At 41.5% G+C, this 20,129-nt stretch overlaps 1 protein-coding gene across 2 annotated transcripts in view; it reads left to right on the top strand.

Moving 5' to 3' along the window:
* Window positions 1–20,129, top strand: part of PSMD14 (proteasome 26S subunit, non-ATPase 14) — a 171,539-nt gene that overhangs the window by 68,252 nt on the left and 83,158 nt on the right. For both annotated transcript variants that reach the window (XM_068245663.1, XM_068245664.1), the window contains 3 exons: window positions 13,254–13,325; window positions 17,259–17,378; window positions 19,158–19,228. In XM_068245663.1, the coding sequence (XP_068101764.1) occupies window positions 13,254–13,325; window positions 17,259–17,378; window positions 19,158–19,228 (263 nt within the window). The remainder of the gene's footprint in view (window positions 1–13,253; window positions 13,326–17,258; window positions 17,379–19,157; window positions 19,229–20,129) is intronic.

The raw sequence follows: 20,129 nt of genomic DNA on the forward strand, positions 1-20,129 counted from the left end.
GTGCTTTGGGTGATAAGTTATGGGTGACACAGTAAGCGTAAATGCTGGAGATCGGTGCGACGCACTGACCGACGGGAATCCCAGTGACTTACTACCTGCCTGCAGAGTCATGCATCCGACCGACCCCATGATGAGACACATAGTGCTAATCCCTACTAAGAAATTGTCTTAAGTTCCTTTATGCTTTCTTACAGAACAAGCTACCTGTTATCAATGCAAATGAGGCAGTTGAACAGCTAATCAAATTTTATCCCAGTGTCCTGAAAAGTAAATGGTAACCAAAAAACTTTTTATCTGCCCGAGGAAACTATGCTGATAAGGCTTTTGTGCTGAAAAGTTGAAAGGATCATGAATTCTGCTAATTTTACAGCAGAATGAAGCTGATTTACCATCATACTGCCATGGCTGCTGTTTAGAATTCAGTCTTGAGAAATAACTGAAAATAAAAATGACTGTTCTTTGTTACTAAAGTTTTACCATTAGTAAAAAACATACAATGAATTATGTTCAAGTTTGCTTTAAAGAAAACCTGAACTGAAAGTAAAAAGTCAAAATAACCATACACAAGTCATACCTATTTCTTGTGTAGTCTACTACTCAATTTCTTTCTCCTGTCCTGCATCCCATTTGTCCAGTGTGATCAATGGAATTCTCCGTCCTCCATTTTGAAAATGGCCATTACCCCAAAACAGCTTCCTGGTCAGCACACTGTTAAACTGTAATGTCACTCACTTGAGTCATAGGGAAACATGGACATTATGTTGCACATTTAGTTGTAACTGACAGCTGCTGATATATACCTGACAGCAACTGGTATATTTCAGTTCTGACAAAATGTTGTCAGAACTGGAAGGGATCACTGTAAGAAGAAAATGGTGAGCTTCTGAGAGGAACTGACGGTGAGGTTAGTATGTAATATTCATTTGCAGCTATATCATGTTTATTTTAAATAATCTTACTCTCTTCAGGTTCCCTTTAAGCTTTACTTCAATTAGAAAAGGGAATTTAGTGACATGCTTCAATACATCATTAAAAATATGATGACTATTCTAGTCTGCATGGTTAAAAATACTGCGTGTGGGATTTGAATTTTTACATTGAATTGAAAGCAATCTGAGTGGAGCAATCACACTATAATGTGCAGGGACCTCATAAGATAACTGTAATCTTTTGTCCCCCCTATTCCACCCAGTTAACACTGTTGAAGTAAAAAAAATAAAAATAAAGTTCCTTCTTGCTTCACAATGGGGTGGTGAGGGATCTCCCCAATAAAGGCCACACTTTATCTATAATCGCAGCACAACGCAGCCAGTGTGCACAAGCCCTTTCTCGTAAATTAGCCATCACCTTCTGGTCATAGTGTCTTTATCTTTTTCTGAAATGGGAAGTTTTTGTTATTTGCATCTTGAGAAAAGCTTGTTACTGTAGCTAAAAAGAAAAAAAAAAGTTTCCCACAATCCTGTTGGCACTGCACCGTTAACACACACACAGACCAGGTAATAAAACAAAATAAGACTGTAGGGATCTGTTTTTATGAAAAAATGGGTTTACATATATATTTGTGGCACTAACTAATTTTAAGCATTTTTTTTATTTGTGCGTGTTACAACGCTCTTTAAGAACGTTGGAATACGTGCACAGCTAATTTTAGAGCTAATGCTTGTAATTTATACTAATCAACACCTCTTTAGGCTATTCATTACAAAAGGACTTGTAGCATTGACATGACATAGGAAAATGTATTTATTTTATATAAATAAAATCTAAATTTCACTTTCATTGGACAAGAAAATACTTGTAGTTAAGATATACCCATGGATATTTTGGTAGTAACTGATGTACATTTGTCATCGGTTATCCTAATTCATTCCATTTTGTAGGAAGTAATACTCCCATTAACGTCCATCATCACCTCCTTCCTTAGCCGTATAAGCCAGCATTAACTCTAGCTATTAAAAGAAAAGAATGTTTTGTAAACCTATTGCACAGAAATGTAAAAGGAAAACAAATGTGTATTATTTTAGCCCTTGTTAATAGCCTTACTTTCCAAACATATTTACAGCAAACACAGTACTGCGTCTGATTACAGTTTTCTTATCAGTCGTTTTGACTCTTGTTTAATCAGCAGGTATTTAATAAACCTGGCTAAGTAAGTGATAGAAGTTCACACTAACAGGAAGGTGAAGTAAAACGGCTAATAGTGTTAATAAATTTGCTAAAAGGCCTGAGCAGATAACACATTAGGTTTGTGCTGTTACCATCTCAAATGCCTTTTGTAGCACTTTGTCAACAAGTACTGCCCATGTGAAGAAACAGGCAGCGCAAGGCTTGCAGTGCAGGCATTACCACAACGCTCCTCTTTAATGACATACTCTCATGAAACAAGCTTTTTTTTTTTCCACTCCCTTTCTTTAGCATGTTTTATCATAGGTTTGACACATGCTTTTCTCGCCTGCTTGTTGTTTGTTGCATCATGAAATTCAAGTGAAGAAGATTTTATTATATATTATACACTAGTCTTCCAAGTTCTGCAGAAAGAAACATGTCCTTAAAGGACCACAGTCGTGAAAATCTTAAAAATTAAAATTATATTTAAACACTTACAAATAAGAAGTAGGTTTCTTCCAGAGTAAAATGAGCCATACATTACTTTTCTCCTATATTGCTGTCACTTACAGTAGGTAGCAGAAATCTGACAGAACCGACAGGTTTTGGGTTAGTCCATCTCTCCATAGGGGACAGTACGGCCTTTATCCTTTATAAAGACACTCAAAAGGATTTATACAGAGATGCTGGTCAGCCTCCCTGCTCACTGTACACTTTTTTGGCAGTTGGACGGAGCAAAGTACGCACCATACAATATTCTGTTAGATTTTCTATTTTCTAAAGGTGACCATACACTTGTCGATTTGCCATAAGATCGACCAACAGATGGATCCCTCTCTGATCGAAGCTGATCAGACAGGGATCGTATGGCCGTTTTTACTGCAAACAGATTGTGAATCGATATCAGTATTAAACCGATCACATTCTGTGTAGCTGCCGCTGCCCCCCGCCAGCTATACGTTACCTGCTCCGGCCGGTGCGAGTCCCCCTCTGTCCCCACTGCGCTCCGGGTTCCGGCTGGCTTCACTTCTTTCTGTTCGGGGAAGTTTAAACAGTAGAGGGCGCTCTACTGTTTAAACTTCGTGTCAGCACAGGAAGTAAGGGAAGCCAGCCGGAACCTGGAACCCAGCAAGAGAAGGAACAGCGGGGACAGAGGGGATACGCGCCGCCGGAGCAGGTAATGTGTTGCCGCTAGCGTCGGTCGTCGGGCATTCGATCGCTGCTATCCGCCGGCGATCAAGCGAAATCTTCAGCACGGACCGTCCGATGGGAACGATTGATTTCGGATGGAAATCGATCGTTCTGTCAGCGTTTGCGCACGATTTCACAGCAGATTCTATCACAGTGATCGAATCTGCTGTATATCGACGTGAAAATCGTTAGGTGTATGGGCCCCTTAACAGAAAATCTAACAGAAAATTGTATGGCGTGTACCTAGTACAAGTGCTTTTGAAAATAAAGAAATCCCTGAGAATCCCCCATGAAGAGATGGACTAGTTAAAAACTATCAGATTTCTACTACTTACTGCAAGTGACAGCAACATAGGAGAAAAGTGATTGATGGCTCATTTTACAATTTGTGTGTATTTTCACCTCTGCCCAACATAAAGAGCACAGGCAGTATATACAAAAAAATATACATACACGTTGCAGTTGCAGCTAGATTTGAAGCCTTTGTCCTGGCATTACAGTTTTCTTAAAGCTTCTTTCCAACTTTGTTTTATTCTGTTAAGCCCTAAACTTAATTTATTTTCAAGAAGATGCCGTCAGTATTGTGATCCACCGCTGTTCTAGGGTCCTCATTACCAAGGGTTGATTTTCCGAAATGGAGGTGGTGCTTATCTGCTGCTCACCATCACACCCAATCTCAGAATGAGGATGCAGGAGGGAGGTGTGGCCTGATGCCGCTTTTCCCCTCTTCTATAAAGGGGGTTGGAGCATTCTAGCGTGACGTGTAATTGGAGGTTAGATGGTACGGCCCTTAGTCTGCAAATGATCGGGGCCAACAAGCACTGAGTTTGGTGCTGGTGATCGCTGACATTTCTTTCAAGATGTATGTACTTGGGGATATTTTTAATTGGGCAAATATATTATTATATAATATATTTCTGTGGCTAGAGGGAGTTGTTAGTTTGAGAAAGCAGAAGGCTTGGGCAAGGGCTTTAAACTAAAGGTACAGTCTCCTACAAACTAGAGCAGCAGTATAATATACATGCCTAAAAATGCCCCTAAATACTTTTGTGGCTGTTGAAACATTTTCAGCTATCAGGAGTGTTTGATCAAAATCCTGCTATCATGAAAAAAGGTTAACTGTAAAATACAGTATATCTACACATACTTCTAAAGGGTAAATTTAACCTAGAGTAAAATGGGGGTGTATTCTGATGGCTCTGAACCTTTTATTGACTCGTTTTGGACTAGTCCATCTCCTAATTGGGTGGGGGGGATTCTCAGAATTTCCTTTGCTTTCAAAAGTAGTCTCTGGATGGCAGTGGCACAGTCCAGCTTCCAGAATAGTGTGTAGGAGAGTAGGTATGCTGGCTGGCATCTTTGGAAAAGGTCTTTTCTAGGGATCGTTTTTTGAAAAGAAAAAAAAAAGTGAGCGAATCCCCCATGAGGAGAGAAGAGACACTGAGGCAAGAAAAAAAATTATGATGAATTGCATGTGTAGTATGGATAATTACTTGAACATTAGTTGTAAAGAAAATATTCTCGTATTTCTATTTTCAGTTATGTAGGTTTTTTTTTTTAATTACATTGCATCATTCTGTAATATTTGCAGTTTACACACTACTCAGCATTCTAAATGATTTTACAGAGCAGGCCAGTAAACTTTAACTGTTCTCTGCAGAAAAAAATTACAGTGCCAGACATTTCAGATAACAAGCTTCAGAAGACAGAGCTCTCTGTGACTTTGAAAGTGGTGGAGCTCAGAGCTTTTGCATAGATAACTGGAGTTTCTTAACTCTTCCTGTACTGGAAACAATATTAGACTTCTGTCTCTGCTCCTAATGTTTTATTTATTAGCTGTACTACACAAACAAAGCATTATATCATATTTTTTTTTCCGCTTCAGTGTCGCTTTAAATATGGATTTCACAGCTAATCTCTCCTTTTTTTTTTTTTGTCAATTTTTTGTGTTCAAAGCTAGTCAAAAATCTTCCTGAATATTTTTATTTTTGTTTAAAAATGTATTATTTTCTTTTACTAAGACTTTTATAGAAGTTAAAAATAAAAATAAAGCATACCTATTTTATTTTCATGTGGCAGGTTTGCGCAACTCTTTAAACTTCAACATTTTTTCCTCTTGTTTGTTAGTTCAGTTTACACTTAATGCTAGTTTATCATTTTTCCTTTCTTTCTTTTCCTGTTTTTCCCCTTTGCACTGGTGTGCACAGTTCCCTTTCTCCCCCCCCCCCCCCCCCTATTTCGTAAAAAAAAAAAATTGACCCCAACTTTTCATCGCACGTTCTCCAGTGAAGTCCTGGGGAAGTGAATTGGGTCCTGGGCACAGCAGAGCTGAAATGACTTTCCCCCGGCAATTACATTATCATGATATCATCATTATCCTGGCCTGTGAGTTAGTGGAAGCCCCAGGATAAGACGCTCCAGGCTTCAGATTGTTTCCCGCTCCTGAGTGAAGGCTCTGATTATTGCCCTGCAGGCAGGTCAGCTCACTGCCTAACACTTTCTGACAGTTAAAGGCAGATTGTAGCAGCTAGAGTTTTTTTCTTTCTGAAGAGCTAAATCAGTCAGATCGATTTTCAGGTGTCTTGTAGCCGACCTTTCAGCAGAAAGCTGAAGAATTTACCTTGTTCTAATTTCCTCAGCCGTCACTATGTGTTTGTTCATCTGATTTTAATTTTGTAATTTTCCATTTGATTTCTGCAGCTGAACATTTTTTTTTCTTTACATGCTGGCCCTTTCTGTGGGAGGGAAAAACGTTTTACCATTTAATCACCACATTTTTCTACTTCCTGTAATTCTGCCCTCTAATTCTTTCCCCAGCTACCACAGCTGCCTGTACTGAGTTCCCAAAGCAGAATGTGTGTGGGTAATAAAGTAAACGGATTTATCAGTAATATGCTGTAAGTTAAGTTTTATAGTTTTTTTTTTTTCGACAGAGCTAGAAAAATATCTAGGAGTGGGTCTATACAGTTGAGATCCAGTAGAAAGCTTTTAGGTGTCAACATTATTAATGCTGGGAATACAAGATGAGTTTTTTCGGCAGATTTACTGGCCAATTGATTTCCATACACCTCTGAGAAAATCGATCAGGAAAACTATTGAAATCATAACAGTAAGGGCATATTTCCGCTAGGCGTAAATTTTCCTCACGCAATTTCGAATGAGGAATCGCAGCCTATTGAAATCAATAGGCTTCATTTAAATAGCATGCAGGGAAACAAAAAATGACAAGCGTTGTGATTACAGCGCAGGAGAATTGGGCGCAGCCGGCGCCACCGTAGGCCATAATAGGAATTACAGCTATAGTGGCGCGCAGTCAGTAACTTCGGCGCCGTCAGAAGAGGAAGCTGAAGTTGCTTGCAATAGCTGGAAGCCGAATTACATTATTTTTTGTACAGCAGAAGGAAATGGCAGCGCTTCCAAACAGACGCTGCACCTGAATTGACTACCTGCACAGGTATGCAGAGCTCAAATAACGGGCAGGTTACACACCTTGCATTCAAAACAGGTACAGTAAAGGGGGGCGTTAGCTTCAGCATAAGTTGTGCACAAATTATCCCTAATAGACTCTCCAACGGCGGTGACGTGCCCCATAGGAGAGAAACTAACCACTAATCTAGCAGTGAAACAAATAAAAAAGTGAAGCATGTTCAAACAATGAAAATTGTCCAAAAAAAAGGTTAAAACCTCAAACTAATGTAACAGTGAAACATATTCAACAGTGAAACATATCCAACAGTGAACCCTAGCTAGTCTAAAATTAAAATCATAATCCTTACCTGGTGCAGCTAGCCATAAATGGTATACACATTTGTTCAGAAGACAGCAAGCAATGGGCAGCGCTCACAGGCTGCAAGTGAAGTGAAAGCTCCAGAGATATGCCCAGCCCCTTGGGGCTAAATACACACCTTGAATACAAATCAGATGCAAATTATGTGCTAACACTAATCTAAATTCTAAAATTTGAATGCAAGCCGACACCCCTGGAGGCAGCTAGCCTGAAGTATACATAAGTTTTGTACAGCAGAAGGAAATGGCAGTGCTTCCAAACAGACGCTGCACCTGAATTGACTACCTGCACAGGTATGCAGAGCTCAAATAACGGGCAGGTTACACACCTTGCATTCAAAACAGGTACAGTAAAGGGGGGCGTTAGCTAACGCCCCCCTTTACTGTACCTGTTTTGAATGCAAGGTGTGTAACCTGCCCGTTATTTGAGCTCTGCATACCTGTGCAGGTAGTCAATTCAGGTGCAGCGTCTGTTTGGAAGCACTGCCATTTCCTTCTGCTGTACAAAACTTATGTATACTTCAGGCTAGCTGCCTCCAGGGGTGTCAGCTTGCATTCAAATTTTAGAATTTAGATTAGTGTTAGCACATAATTTGCATCTGATTTGTATTCAAGGTGTGTATTTAGCCCCAAGGGGCTGGGCATATCTCTGGAGCTTTCACTTCACTTGCAGCCTGTGAGCGCTGCCCATTGCTTGCTGTCTTCCGAATTACATTATTCCCAACTATCCACGTGGACCTAGAGGGGGAATTGTATTTAACACCGCCGGGAACTTGTGCAGCAGCAGCAGGATAAGCCATAACTGCTGTATCCTGCGCCCAAGTCTCCCCACGGCCAATTCATATGTATGCCAAAAACGATGCATACAGCAGATTTCCGCAGCACATATCTAAATAGCCATAGCCATGCATGGCATGGAAAAGTGATATGGATGCGACTTCACATCTGCATGGGTGCCGCGTCTGCTTCCTAGACTGGCGCAGCACCCCAGTGGAAATACAGCCTTTCAGAATACGTTAGGTGTCGATCTCCCACCTGCTCACCAAAGCTTTTCCGAACTAGCTGATTGCCCTTCGATAAACTACCTAAAATTGATTGTTTGGTGCAATAAATCACCAGCAGATTGTCAGTAAAATTACTGGAACATTCATCTTAACAGTGGTCTGAAACGCAGCATTTCTTCTTTGCTCTAAAGGCTTCCTTACAGCCATAAACCTACTGCCACAAAAAAGTAGCAGAGCAGCTTTCAAACAGTTAAACACAGCACTTTGTTCTGCACAGGAAAGCTTCTGCGGCTTTTGATCTGCTTTTGAAGAAGTAATAACATTATCTTTTGTTTACATTCCTCTATTGCTACAATTACTATGCAGCCAGCCACATTCTGAAACGGAACTGTACTGAGCAGCGAAGCAGAGACAGATGAGAAATTATCACTAGATATCTGCTGTATTTATTTAAAATCTATGGATAAAATGCAAAGTCTGCTTTCAGAGCAGATAAACTGTTCTTACAGAACTTGTAATTTGTAAATGGACAATATTATGCACAAAAGCAAATCTAACTGCATGGGTAATAAAAAAAAGTAGGAAAATACATTTTTATTTAATGAAATTTCAGAGTCTTATCCCACTTTGGGGCATGTTTGCATGCTATACGAAACTCAGCCAAGCAGACTATTTGTGGCTACAAAGAATTGAGTGTGTGTATCGGTTTCCCCGGGTGCATTTTCAAAAACCCAGAAGGCTGGATGTTTAAACGACAGCGACCTATAGGTACCCTTCCTGCCAGAAGCTGCTCCCTTATGCACTGTATGTAGTCCCAAGTTCTCCTTCCATAGCTGCAGTCCACTATAGCACAGCAAGGTTTCTGTACAACGCTCAGCCCCTGAACTATCACCCAAGGAATCCAGTTCCAATCCCTTTACAGGGGCATAAAGAGATAATTTGCATATTCAGTAGAGGTGAATTGTGGGTAATCACAAATGTTCACTGAGGCCTCGTTCACATTGCGTTCTGATCGCGGGTTGCATTTGCGCTGGGGGCGTTATTTGACGCTTTTTTTTCCCCCCTTCCTGGCGATTTCTGTGAGTTGGGCGGTTTTGGTAAGCATTTTTGTAAACACTTTTGCAGAGCGATTCCCCGCTCTATTCCGCAGACGATTCTCTTATCATCCACTCGTTTTTCTTATCTTTTTGCATTGTCTTCAATGCAGAATCGAGCGGCGAAACGATTGGGCGGGAGATCGGACATGTCGGAAATGATCTATTGAGCCATCTAATCGAGCTGTGTATTCCCAGCAATCAGCCCTTTTCACCTGTTAGATTCTTGAATGAACTCCATGAGAACAGCCACATCCAATACAAGCCCACTGATTATGAATGAGCACATTGAATGCAAACTGTTAAGGCTCTATGCCAAAGCATCAAGAGTGTCCTCTGTAATAAACTCCCTCTGTCACTGCGTCCAGCTGTCCCTGTTATTTGCTACTGCGCATGTACGCAGTACGGACAGCTGGACGGGGCCAGGGAGTGAGGTGGGCGGGTGCGGGAACGCGCGGCGGGTTTTGGGCTCGCATGCACGCTGGCGGCGGTAGAAAAAAGACCTAGAGCCCTTTTTTAAACAGGCTTGAGTCTACTAGTTTTCCATAAATAGACAACTGAAATTTACCTATGTAGTCTGGTCAGTGTAATTGTATTTCTGAAGCATGTTTGATTGGGGTTTGGCTTTCACGCTCATCTACGAAGGTTTCTTACTGGATATGAATGCCTTTAATCAGAAAGCCTCTATTGGTCTAATTGGCCTCGGTGTGTGTGAAGAATGCTTGTCTGCTGGAAATAGCTCATGCAGCAGGACTCTGTCCAAACACGCATAAATTATAGTATCTGTTGGATTCCCATTAGCACACCATTGTTGCCCTGGTTCGCTGCAGAACCTCATTTTTTCCCCCCATTAAGCCGTGTTGATGATTTGGAACATAATTGAGCTAATTTTGAGGTCAGATTTTTATACAGGAACCACAACTCCACATTATTTCACATAATTCACTTCTACTACACATGAATGGAGAGGGGAATGGAGGCTGACATATTTTTCATTTTAAACCATGCAGATTGCCTGGTTGTCCTTATGAGCCTCTGTTTTTAATATTCATAGCCTTCGATCCTGAACAAGCATGGAGATTGGGAATTTCTGACTGAAGTCTGACTAGATTAGCTGCATGCTTGTTTCAGGTGTGATTCAGACACTGCTGCATCACGAGATCAGGAGGGCTGTCAGGCAACCGGTATCTTTGAAAAGGAAATATGAGAGCCACCATATTCCTTTCACTTCAGTTGTGCTTTAATTTAGGAGAGGATCATTAACTTTATAGGAACATGGGTAGAACAGAAATCGCCAGTAAATTTGTATTGAAAATGCGGGAGGATCTGTTTGGTTATCTGATTGGATTTAGCAGCCAGCTGTATCAGTACCATACAGAATCAATGTCTGCTTCTTTTCTTCTTTATTCCTAAATCGCCACTGAACCGAACACAGGAAATCCAGCTCAGAAGACTTGGGCGCACAGGGAGTAAGAAGACGGAGCTGAAGTTATAATAATTCGGCTTCCACCAATTGCTGGAAGCAAAATTATTTCATTCCCCACCATCCATGGCGGCTTGGAGGGGGAATAGTATTTAACACAGCCGGGACTTGTGCAGCAGCAGGATCAGCCATATACCGGCTGTATCCTGTGCCCAAGTCTCCTGTGCCGATACCTCTCGTACTCCACTGAACAGATCCCAGGTTCCATGTAGCCAAGAATCATGTTTTTATTTTTTTTCCCACAGGATGCTTCCATTAACGGGGTTAATTTAAATCGGTGTAGCAGACTGATAAAGTTATACTGCATACTTTGACACTAACAAGTGAAGAGGTGCATGCACAAAAATTGTCGGTTATGTTGGGTGCTGAGTGATAAAGTATCAGTAAAATGCTATAGTTGCCTTCATTAGTGTTAGCTATATAACAGTGCTTCTCCTAATCCACCAACTGTCCCTTAACAATCCTATCACGTTACTTCCCCAACTTCTGCCCACTTCCTGATGCCTAGCCACCATTCTCAGACCCCTCTCCCCTTCAAAATGGTCTCCTTTCTGGCACCTAGCCCTAACCTCCTAACTAAAAATGTGAAATACAACTTCCCTTTCTCCATTCTTTTAAAGCGGACGTGAACTCAGAACTTCCTCTCTGCTCTAAAAGATCTGCAACAGCGTAACCTTAAAAGGAAAACATTTCCTTGTTACAGCTGATACAGTGGGCTTGATTCACTAAGACAAATAGCATGCCTTATCAAAGTTAGCATGCCTTATCAAAGTTAACATGCCTTATCAGAGTAGCATAGCGAACTTATGCCTGCTAATTGGCAATGACGAAAGCTCCACTCGTCCTGCCCTGAGCCCCGTAGCGCTCGCTATGCTACTCTGATAACTTTGATAAGGCATGTTGTTTGTTTTAGTGAATCAAGCCCAGTGTGTCTACTTCCTGTTTTCATGGAAGCAGACATATTGTTACCATCCTGTGTTCACAAATTAGCAGCTCTGATGTGGCAGATAAGATTCTTAAGCTTACACAGCAGAAGAGGTCAAAATTACAGTGGTGATTAGTCACAGATGAGGGGGAATTAGACAATCTAAACTCTCTAAACACATACGGGGTACATTTCTGTTTTCTTTCTGTCCTGTGCAAGAGTTCAGATCCACTTTAAGGTGGATCCGAGATAAGCTTTTACTCACTGCATAATTGTGTTCCTTTCAAATAGTTTATAGGGCATTCCTCAAGTCAAATACTTTTTTTTTTTTTTTTTAATACTCTAATTCGCTATACACTTCTCCAGAGTGCCTTGGCACTGTAGCAAGGGCTTATGGGAGCTCAGTCTGGGCAGGAGGAGGTTAGTAGCCAGAGATTTCAGATGCAGAGGGGTGGAGGGAGGAGGAGGGGGAGTGAATTTGTCACAGGCTGAGGGCTGGAGATGCTATCTGCTTGCCTGTGTGTAATGTGACAAATAGAACATGGCCGCTTTCATTGTATATATATACTAAGCAAATTGAAAATTGGTCACACAGCCTCATAAAGTATACCAAGTCACGTTTATTGAATCAAAATATTAAAAGACACCAATCCTCAGACATTTTTTGCCATAGGTCAGTAGATTCCCCAATTAATCCCTATAAAAACAGTTACTGCGGATAGCATATATGACGCTGACTGCGTTCTAAATTGCAACAATACAATACATTAAGCATGAAGACAAAACCGTATCTGGCCAGAAACATCAATTTTGCTGCACTTAAACTTGCGTCCGCGCATTCATTCATCACACATACATGTGCCTGAATATTTGATATGGGGGGCCCCCTTCACTTTAACTTTGATTCCTCCAAACGGTTCAGTTCACCATGGTATCGCCAAAACTTGAATACATAGCCGCTTGATCAAAGCAAATAAGGGTAGATCTCACCCATATCAAGTAGAGGTATCCCATCCCGGAAACTTCCGCTGGTACATGTGGCAGAGTCCTATTGATAGGCCTGGGAGCGTAGTACTGTTAGCTCAACCATGCCGCAGCTCTCTTTCACGGAGAACGCCAGCCCGGAATTCCGTGCCTCACGTGTGTGGATGATGCTGCGGTAATGCTTTCATTGTATCCCAGGAATACACAATCATAAACTGTGTAAACTATCTAAACTTTAGATCAGATATATAAACAAGTTACTTGTTAGTTTTTCATCCCCGATCCGCTTTAACACTTACCCTCCTAAACTAATGCCTAACCACTAACACCAAGACCTACTCACTCATCTACTGTGCTTCTATCTTAGTAGCTGGAACATTTGGGCACCCTTGCTCTGTTATTGCATAGCACTGGAGTACTGGGTATCGGTAATAGTGTATAACCCAGAGCTCTGCGTGGTTGTGTATACATTAGACAATATTTTGTGCTTGATTATATGTTACATACATATACTAGTCTTCAGCACCTAAGAAATGTAGCTGGCGCTAAGAGGAGGGTGCGTATTGCCAATAGCATGCATCGGCTCCATAACTGTGCACAGCTTCTCTGTACTGTAAGCAGCTGCTTCATACATGGAGTATGTAATGAAACTGATCACGGTTTCCTTGTTGTGTTTCCAGGGCCCTCCGACTGATGCTCCTGCAGTGGACACAGCTGAGCAGGTGTACATCTCCTCTCTGGCTTTGCTCAAGGTAAGCGTTCAGCTCATAACTTATTATTTTGTTTCTTTTCACTGTGATAGATGAGCCAGCCAAAGTGAGACTTTTACACTGGCTTCCACATATGGGGCTTTGTTACCAAGTATAAGCCCTGTTTATAAAAGGCCGGTTGTCTGCAAAATTAGGCGGATGTCTTTTTTTTTTTTTTATGTGAAATGGTGTCATTTTTCAAATTGTTCTATGTATGTAAACGTGGGAATGATCTGGAAATATAAAATCTGGTCAGAGTGATCAACTCTGATCCCTCAAGGCCTGAGCCCACTGCTGCATTTTTTAAAAATGCACACATTTTTCAAGTGTTTTTAAAATGCATTTTAAGCAGTTTTAAAGCTTTAAAACCCTCAAACGCGTTTCAAAAACGCTTGAAAAACACCTGCATTTTTATGCATTTTTAAAAAACGCAGCCGTGAGCTCAGGCCCTTAGGGATCTGCATGATGTGGTATAAAGTAGCAGTTTAACCTAAGGGATCTGTGTAATCCACTCTCATAGTGGCAGACACCATAAGGGGCGATGGAGAGCAATGAAGTGTGTCACTTTATGTAGCAGTAGCCTGCCGTGCAAAATACATGGGCTGCTTCCCAATACCCTTCAAACATTGGAATGGTTGCGAGTAGCAAAGTAACTATTCGCAACTTCCAAAACAACTCATTGGGGCTTCTGATCGCTAGTTTAGGGGAATAATGGTACCTCTAAGTACCACACCCAGTAAAGACGGCCCCATCTCTGGAGTTACTCAAATCCAGACTGTTTAGCCTGGCATTTGCTGACTTGTAAAATTCTTCCTCTGTACCAAAATGTACCAGTCAACCAATTACTGGTCTGAGCCAAGCTTATGCTCTTTGAGTCTTATGGGACAAAAAGCGCTTTACAAATGTTGTACTCTTCACTTTGCAAGATTTATCACCCGGTAGCAAAACCTGACTTCACTTTGATATTCATATTTAAATTTGATGTAAAAGCATTTATCAGGTTTCAACCTGTGAACAACAAGAAATCCATCCTAACAACCCACACCCCACCTATGGACTTTTTTTAATATTGCAAAAGGCTTAGTTCCAGGGATTAACCTAAAATAAGTATTATTAACCACTTGCCCTCACCTAGGACGAGTATCTACGTCCCTGCAAAATCCCTCTACACCTCGCGGGGACATAGATACTCGTCCCGTGCTCTTTGTAGCCACCGATCGTCAAGAGGGGAGATCAATGATTGGAAATGCAGTTCCCATTAATTGATCTAAGTCCCTGTTTGAATGATCGCTAGCCTCAATAAGATGCCTCCATCATTCACAAAAAACAATACTTGTCCATGCATTACTTCCTGTTTGCGTACTAATAGTACACAGAGGAAAGTTATGCGCGAGGACATCTTGTGGCCAAATAGTAAAATTACACTGACACACACTTTTTATTAAATAGACTCATATTTACATTTAGGCTGGTTTAACAGTGGGACGTTAAAGTCCCACGTTACAGCAGCCAGTAACGCAGCCTAACTCACAGCGCTGTAAAATCAATTGTGCTGTTTACAGTGCCCACGTTGCGTTACATAGTAACGCAGCACGTGTAAACAAAGTGCTGCATGCTGTACGTTATACTGGGCTAAGCAGCGTTAGACTGCTTGCACATGCTCAGTAATGTTGGAGGAGGAGGTCTCCCCTCCTCCGCGGCCAGCCACATGGCTAATTAATATTCACTGCACTGCAGAGACTCGTGGTAGGACTGTAGTGTTGTCCGGATCATGAACGAATCGTTCATTTGATCCAGATCTTTTTTGTGAGTTGAATCATCCAGATCAACAAAATGAAAGATTCGGTTCACAGTGGATGTCTGTCTGGAAGAAACAGGAACATACAGAATGTACAGTGCAGGGAAAGTCCTGTCCTGCTAGTCCTTTCACCCAGTCTGCTTCCCTAGTAAAATGATTCAAATGATTCGGTTCAAAGATCCGGATCTTTTTAATGATCCAATTCAAATGATCCGAATCCTGAAAAAGATCCGGACTTCCTATCACTAACCTGGAGCGGCTGCTTTGAGAGCTGCATAACGCAGCTCAATCGGACGTCCAACTTCAACACCACCATACGCTGCGTTAGGGGCACGTTATGCGACCATACCGTCCCCTTAAATGCAATGTCTTGGTGTGTAAGTAGCCTTAAAATTAACCCCTTACCTCCACACTCCCCAAAAGTTACACAAATAAAACTTTTTTGCGAATATATATTATTTTTTTAATACATAAATACTTATCTTAGGAACTGACCTTATTTAATATGTATGTCAAGAGGGTATATTACTGTTAGTTTTTAAATTATGGGCTTGTAATTAATGATGGACACAAAACTGAAAAAATGCACCTTTATTTCCAAATAAAATATTGGCGCCATACATTGTTCTAGGAAAATATATTAAAGGAATACTATCGATACCCAAGTGTTCTAAAACACAGTGTGCAAATAATGTCTAAGTAGCTGTGTAAACATTTTCCTACTTTTCATGTTAAATATCAGAGGCAAAAACAGTAATTTATTGAGGGTAGGATTTAGCTATACTGGGACAAATCAATAGCAGAAGGGGTGTCTGATATGCAACTCTTGCAAGAAAAAAGAGGTTGCGGAGGGCACACCGTCAAAAGATGTGATCGGGTGCTTGACACTGAGACATAGGCAATGTCTCAAGTGAAACTATGCAAAAAATGTCAGCACACCGGTTTTAAATAAGCTCACGCTCTTTTATTGAGCCATGCGTTACTAACAGGTATAAAGCCGACCATTGTTTCGGGGGCCACACAGGGTCCCCCTTCCTCAAGGCGTATAGTTACTATACGCCTTGAGGAAGGGGGACCCTGTGTGGCCCCCGAAACAATTGTCGGCTTTATACCTGTTGGTAACGCATGGCTCAATAAAAGAGCGTGAGCTTATTTAAAACCGGTGTGCTGACACATTTTTTGCATGATATGCAACTCTGGCTGTGCATTGAAGCAGACTACAGAAAGCAAATATCAAACATATCAAACTCTGAAAGCAAAAACACTATGAAAAAGCTGTGACAATTAGTTACATTTCCTCTGCTCTCTTCAGACACGTCAGTCAGAAACACAGGACACAGGAGCTGCAGCTGTTGGGAGCTCTCTTCTCTGTCACACACACAGCTACACAGAGTTAACTAATCAAGTGTGAGGGGAATTTCCCCTCTCCTCATGGCTCAGTCAGCCGTCAGTTTTGGCGTCAGTAAACTTTGAAAGTATTTTGTTAACAGTAAACAGTGAAGTTGCTACTAAAATGTATACACCAGTACTTAGCAGTACTTCCCAAACAATTCCTGTGTCAATTGAAAAAAATATGTGAATCGATAGTATTCCTTTAAACGTTGCAATAACCGGGACGAACGGGCAAATAAAATGTGTGGGTTTTAGTTACGGTAACGTATTATTTTACAGCTATAATGGCCGAAAACTGAGAAATAATGAGCAACGTGTTCTGTATCTATTGAGGGGGCCTACGCTTGGCCCAGAGGATCCACCAGTCTAGATCTTTTGCTGACGCATTGAGGGGGATCGGGTGCACTGCTGACATGCTAGATTTTTAGCGCTCATGTGCACACCAATGAGAATCCCGGTGACCTACTTCCTGTTTAGCAGGGAGTATGTCACTGAGTGGGGGGGCGGGCCTATGCACATTACCCTGTCAGCGCACTCTGCCGCAGGGTAGTGTGAAAGGGGCTTTGGTTTGGTGCGATTCTCCTGTGGTGGCCTCCCTCTGCATTTTAAAACTGCAGAGATTAATATTATTATTATTTTTGTATAAAATGCTATAAAAAACAAGCCAGTGATGGTAAAACTGATTAACCTGCACACTTCCATAAGAGCGCAGGCCCTTAGCGGTAATGGTGTCCTTCTCATCTTAGATGCTGAAGCACGGCCGGGCGGGAGTCCCTATGGAAGTCATGGGACTGATGCTGGGAGAGTTTGTGGATGATTACACCGTCAGAGTCATTGATGTGTTCGCCATGCCGCAGTCTGGAACCGTAAGTCTTTTTACTGTTTAACTATTAAAAGGGTCTTTTCATTCATTTCTGAGCTGAAAGCATTTTGAATGAAATTGACAAATGGAACGCATGTATGAATTATTTTCTATCACAGAATATTTCTAGTGGATGCAGGGCAGTCTTATATCCGTGCCAAAATCCATCCATAACGTTATTACTGCAGTTAAGAGATCGTTGGTGAATTCATAACTATGCTACTGAATTTTCACACACAAAACCTTTCTAGAAAAGCCTGGGTTTATTACTAAAATAAATCCCTGTGTGCAGGCTACCGTAATTAGTGTGTATCCAAGGTGAACCCAGAGCACAGAAAGACCTACTTGTAAGACAACTGAGAGCCCCCCACCAGCAGTGGACAATTGGTAATACGAAAGATGTAACAGAGGCACCAACAAAATGTTAAAAAATATATTAATTTTTTTTTTTATATAAAGAGGTAGTAGTGAACTTACTTCCTATTTAATGACTCTGTAAATTCAAAAAATCATTTTTATAACAAAAAAACTCCAGGATGCAATGCGCTTCACGGGGTGCAGCCCGCTTCATCAGGCGAAAAGGGTAGTATCTTAACCGGGACTCCAGTGTGCTGGGCGCCTCTGTGAGAAAAGACATACTTGCCTAACAAGAGGGAAGCTTGAATCCCTCCCCCCCAAAATCATCACGTTGTGGGCCACAATCCTTCATGCACGAGTGTGTGTGTGTGTGTGTGTGTGTGTGTGTGAGACCATGCAGACGCGGCTGTGTTTTGCGCGATTGCAGAGGGGAGGTTAGGGGCAGGCAGTGGAGAGCTGAGTATAGTGTCAGAAAGGAAGAGGTGAGGTTATTAGTATTAGACATTGGAGTGGTTATTGTTGGGCATCAGAGAGGGGGGGGGGGGGAGGTTACTGTCAGGCAGGCAGAGGAGGGAGGGGAGTTTAGTGGCAGGCAAAGGTGAAAAGGTTAGAGTTTGGTATCAAAGAGGGGAGGTTAGTATTAGGCTGAGGAGTGGGGAGGTTAGTGTAAGCTAGTTAAATGCGAGGGGAGGTTAGTGTTAGCCATTCAGATGAGAGGCGAGGTTAGTGTTAGCCAGTCAGATGAGAGGGGAGGTTAGTGTTAGCCAGTCAGAGGAGAGGTTAGTGTCAGGAAGGCAGAGGAGAATAGAGGTCATCAGGCAAGCAATCCGTAATGGATAATTACATTATTGACCAGAGGCTGTATGTGGTTGATACAACATATGTAAAGCTGTACTTATCCCATTCTGCAGTCTTTGTGGTGCAAATTATCTGTGATATTTTTAGCATGTGCATTTTAAGCCTTGTTCTCTAGAATCCACATTAGAATCAAGCTTGCCGTTCTGAACCTTCGTGAAATAGATTTTTGCACAGCTTAAACAGCCTTCTCCATAACGCCATCACTAATGTTTGGATTGGCCTTACTCATAACTGTGTAGGCTTTCTACAAAACTGTCATGTTTGTCACAAATTGCTCCATTTGCTAATTAACTTGATTTTTAGAAGATGAATCCTGCTTCCTTTAACAGTTTTGTGTCTTGTTTTGTAACAGCAATAACCCTTTACCATTAGCTATCGGAACAGCTTGGTTTGCAACTATCATTCCCCGCTGCAAATATTGAGATAAACTGGGCATATTCTCATTTTATGCATGTTGTGATTTTTTTTTTTTTTATTTTGTTAAAAATTGCAAAGTCATATTGTAAATCTCTGTAGTGCAAATAAACAGAAAAACATGAACTAATGATTGGGGGTCTGTTTCTTGCAGGGTGTTAGTGTGGAGGCTGTAGATCCCGTGTTCCAAGCTAAAATGTTGGATATGTTGAAGCAGACTGGAAGGTAAGACTTTGTGTGTCGAAGAAGAAGACCGCACAAATGTAGATTTGACCAGTAGTCGCCATCGCAGTAAATTCTGATTAAACTTGTTTTTATTCACAAATTTGCAAAAAAAAAAGTGATTTCACATGTGCTGGAAACTTGCAATAGTACAGGGAGTCCCCAGACTTACTAATGACCCGCCGATATGAAAATGTGAAAATTGATTCTGTAAGAACAAGTCAATTTTTTTTTTCAAAAAAGACCTTCATTTGTGAGAAAATTGATTAGAAAAAAAAATCTTATTTATTTATTTATACTCTGTAAAATGGAATTTTACAAGAAGTGGCACAGGTTGGGACACTGCGGCAGCAGTGGGACAGAGGTGGCACAATGGAGTGTCAGAGGGGGCACAGGGGGACACTGAGGGAACAGGGACAGAGTTAACAGTGGGAGGGGGACACTGAGGGAACGGGGACAAAGGTGGCACAGAGGGTGACGCTGAAAGAGCTGGGATAGAGGTGACACAGTAGGGGGAAGGGGGGGGGGGGGGCAGAGGGCGACACTGAAGGCACAGGGGAACAGAGGTGACACATAGGGGCATAGAGGAGAGGAGCAGAGGTAAGAGGTGGGGCAGAACTAACCTGCAATTCCCTATCTTGCTCATTAACTGGGAACTACCTGTATTCACAGTCCATGAGAAGTGCACTTTTCTTAGCTTGAAAATAGACATGGTTGTGTCCAAAACATCTCCTGGCCAGTGTCTGTCGCCAAACCAGGGGGCATGTGTTTGGGCATTTTAGGATGCTATCTAATGTCCTCTAAATGTTTAGCATTTTTCTGGGTGAATCAAGTTTTCCTATGGGCTATGCTTCCATTTTCTCCTGGACTGTGAAATTTGTGAATAATGTCACAAATTCCCAGC

Source organism: Hyperolius riggenbachi, chromosome 7 (assembly GCF_040937935.1).
Source record: "Hyperolius riggenbachi isolate aHypRig1 chromosome 7, aHypRig1.pri, whole genome shotgun sequence".
NCBI classification, from domain to species: Eukaryota; Metazoa; Chordata; class Amphibia; order Anura; family Hyperoliidae; genus Hyperolius; species Hyperolius riggenbachi.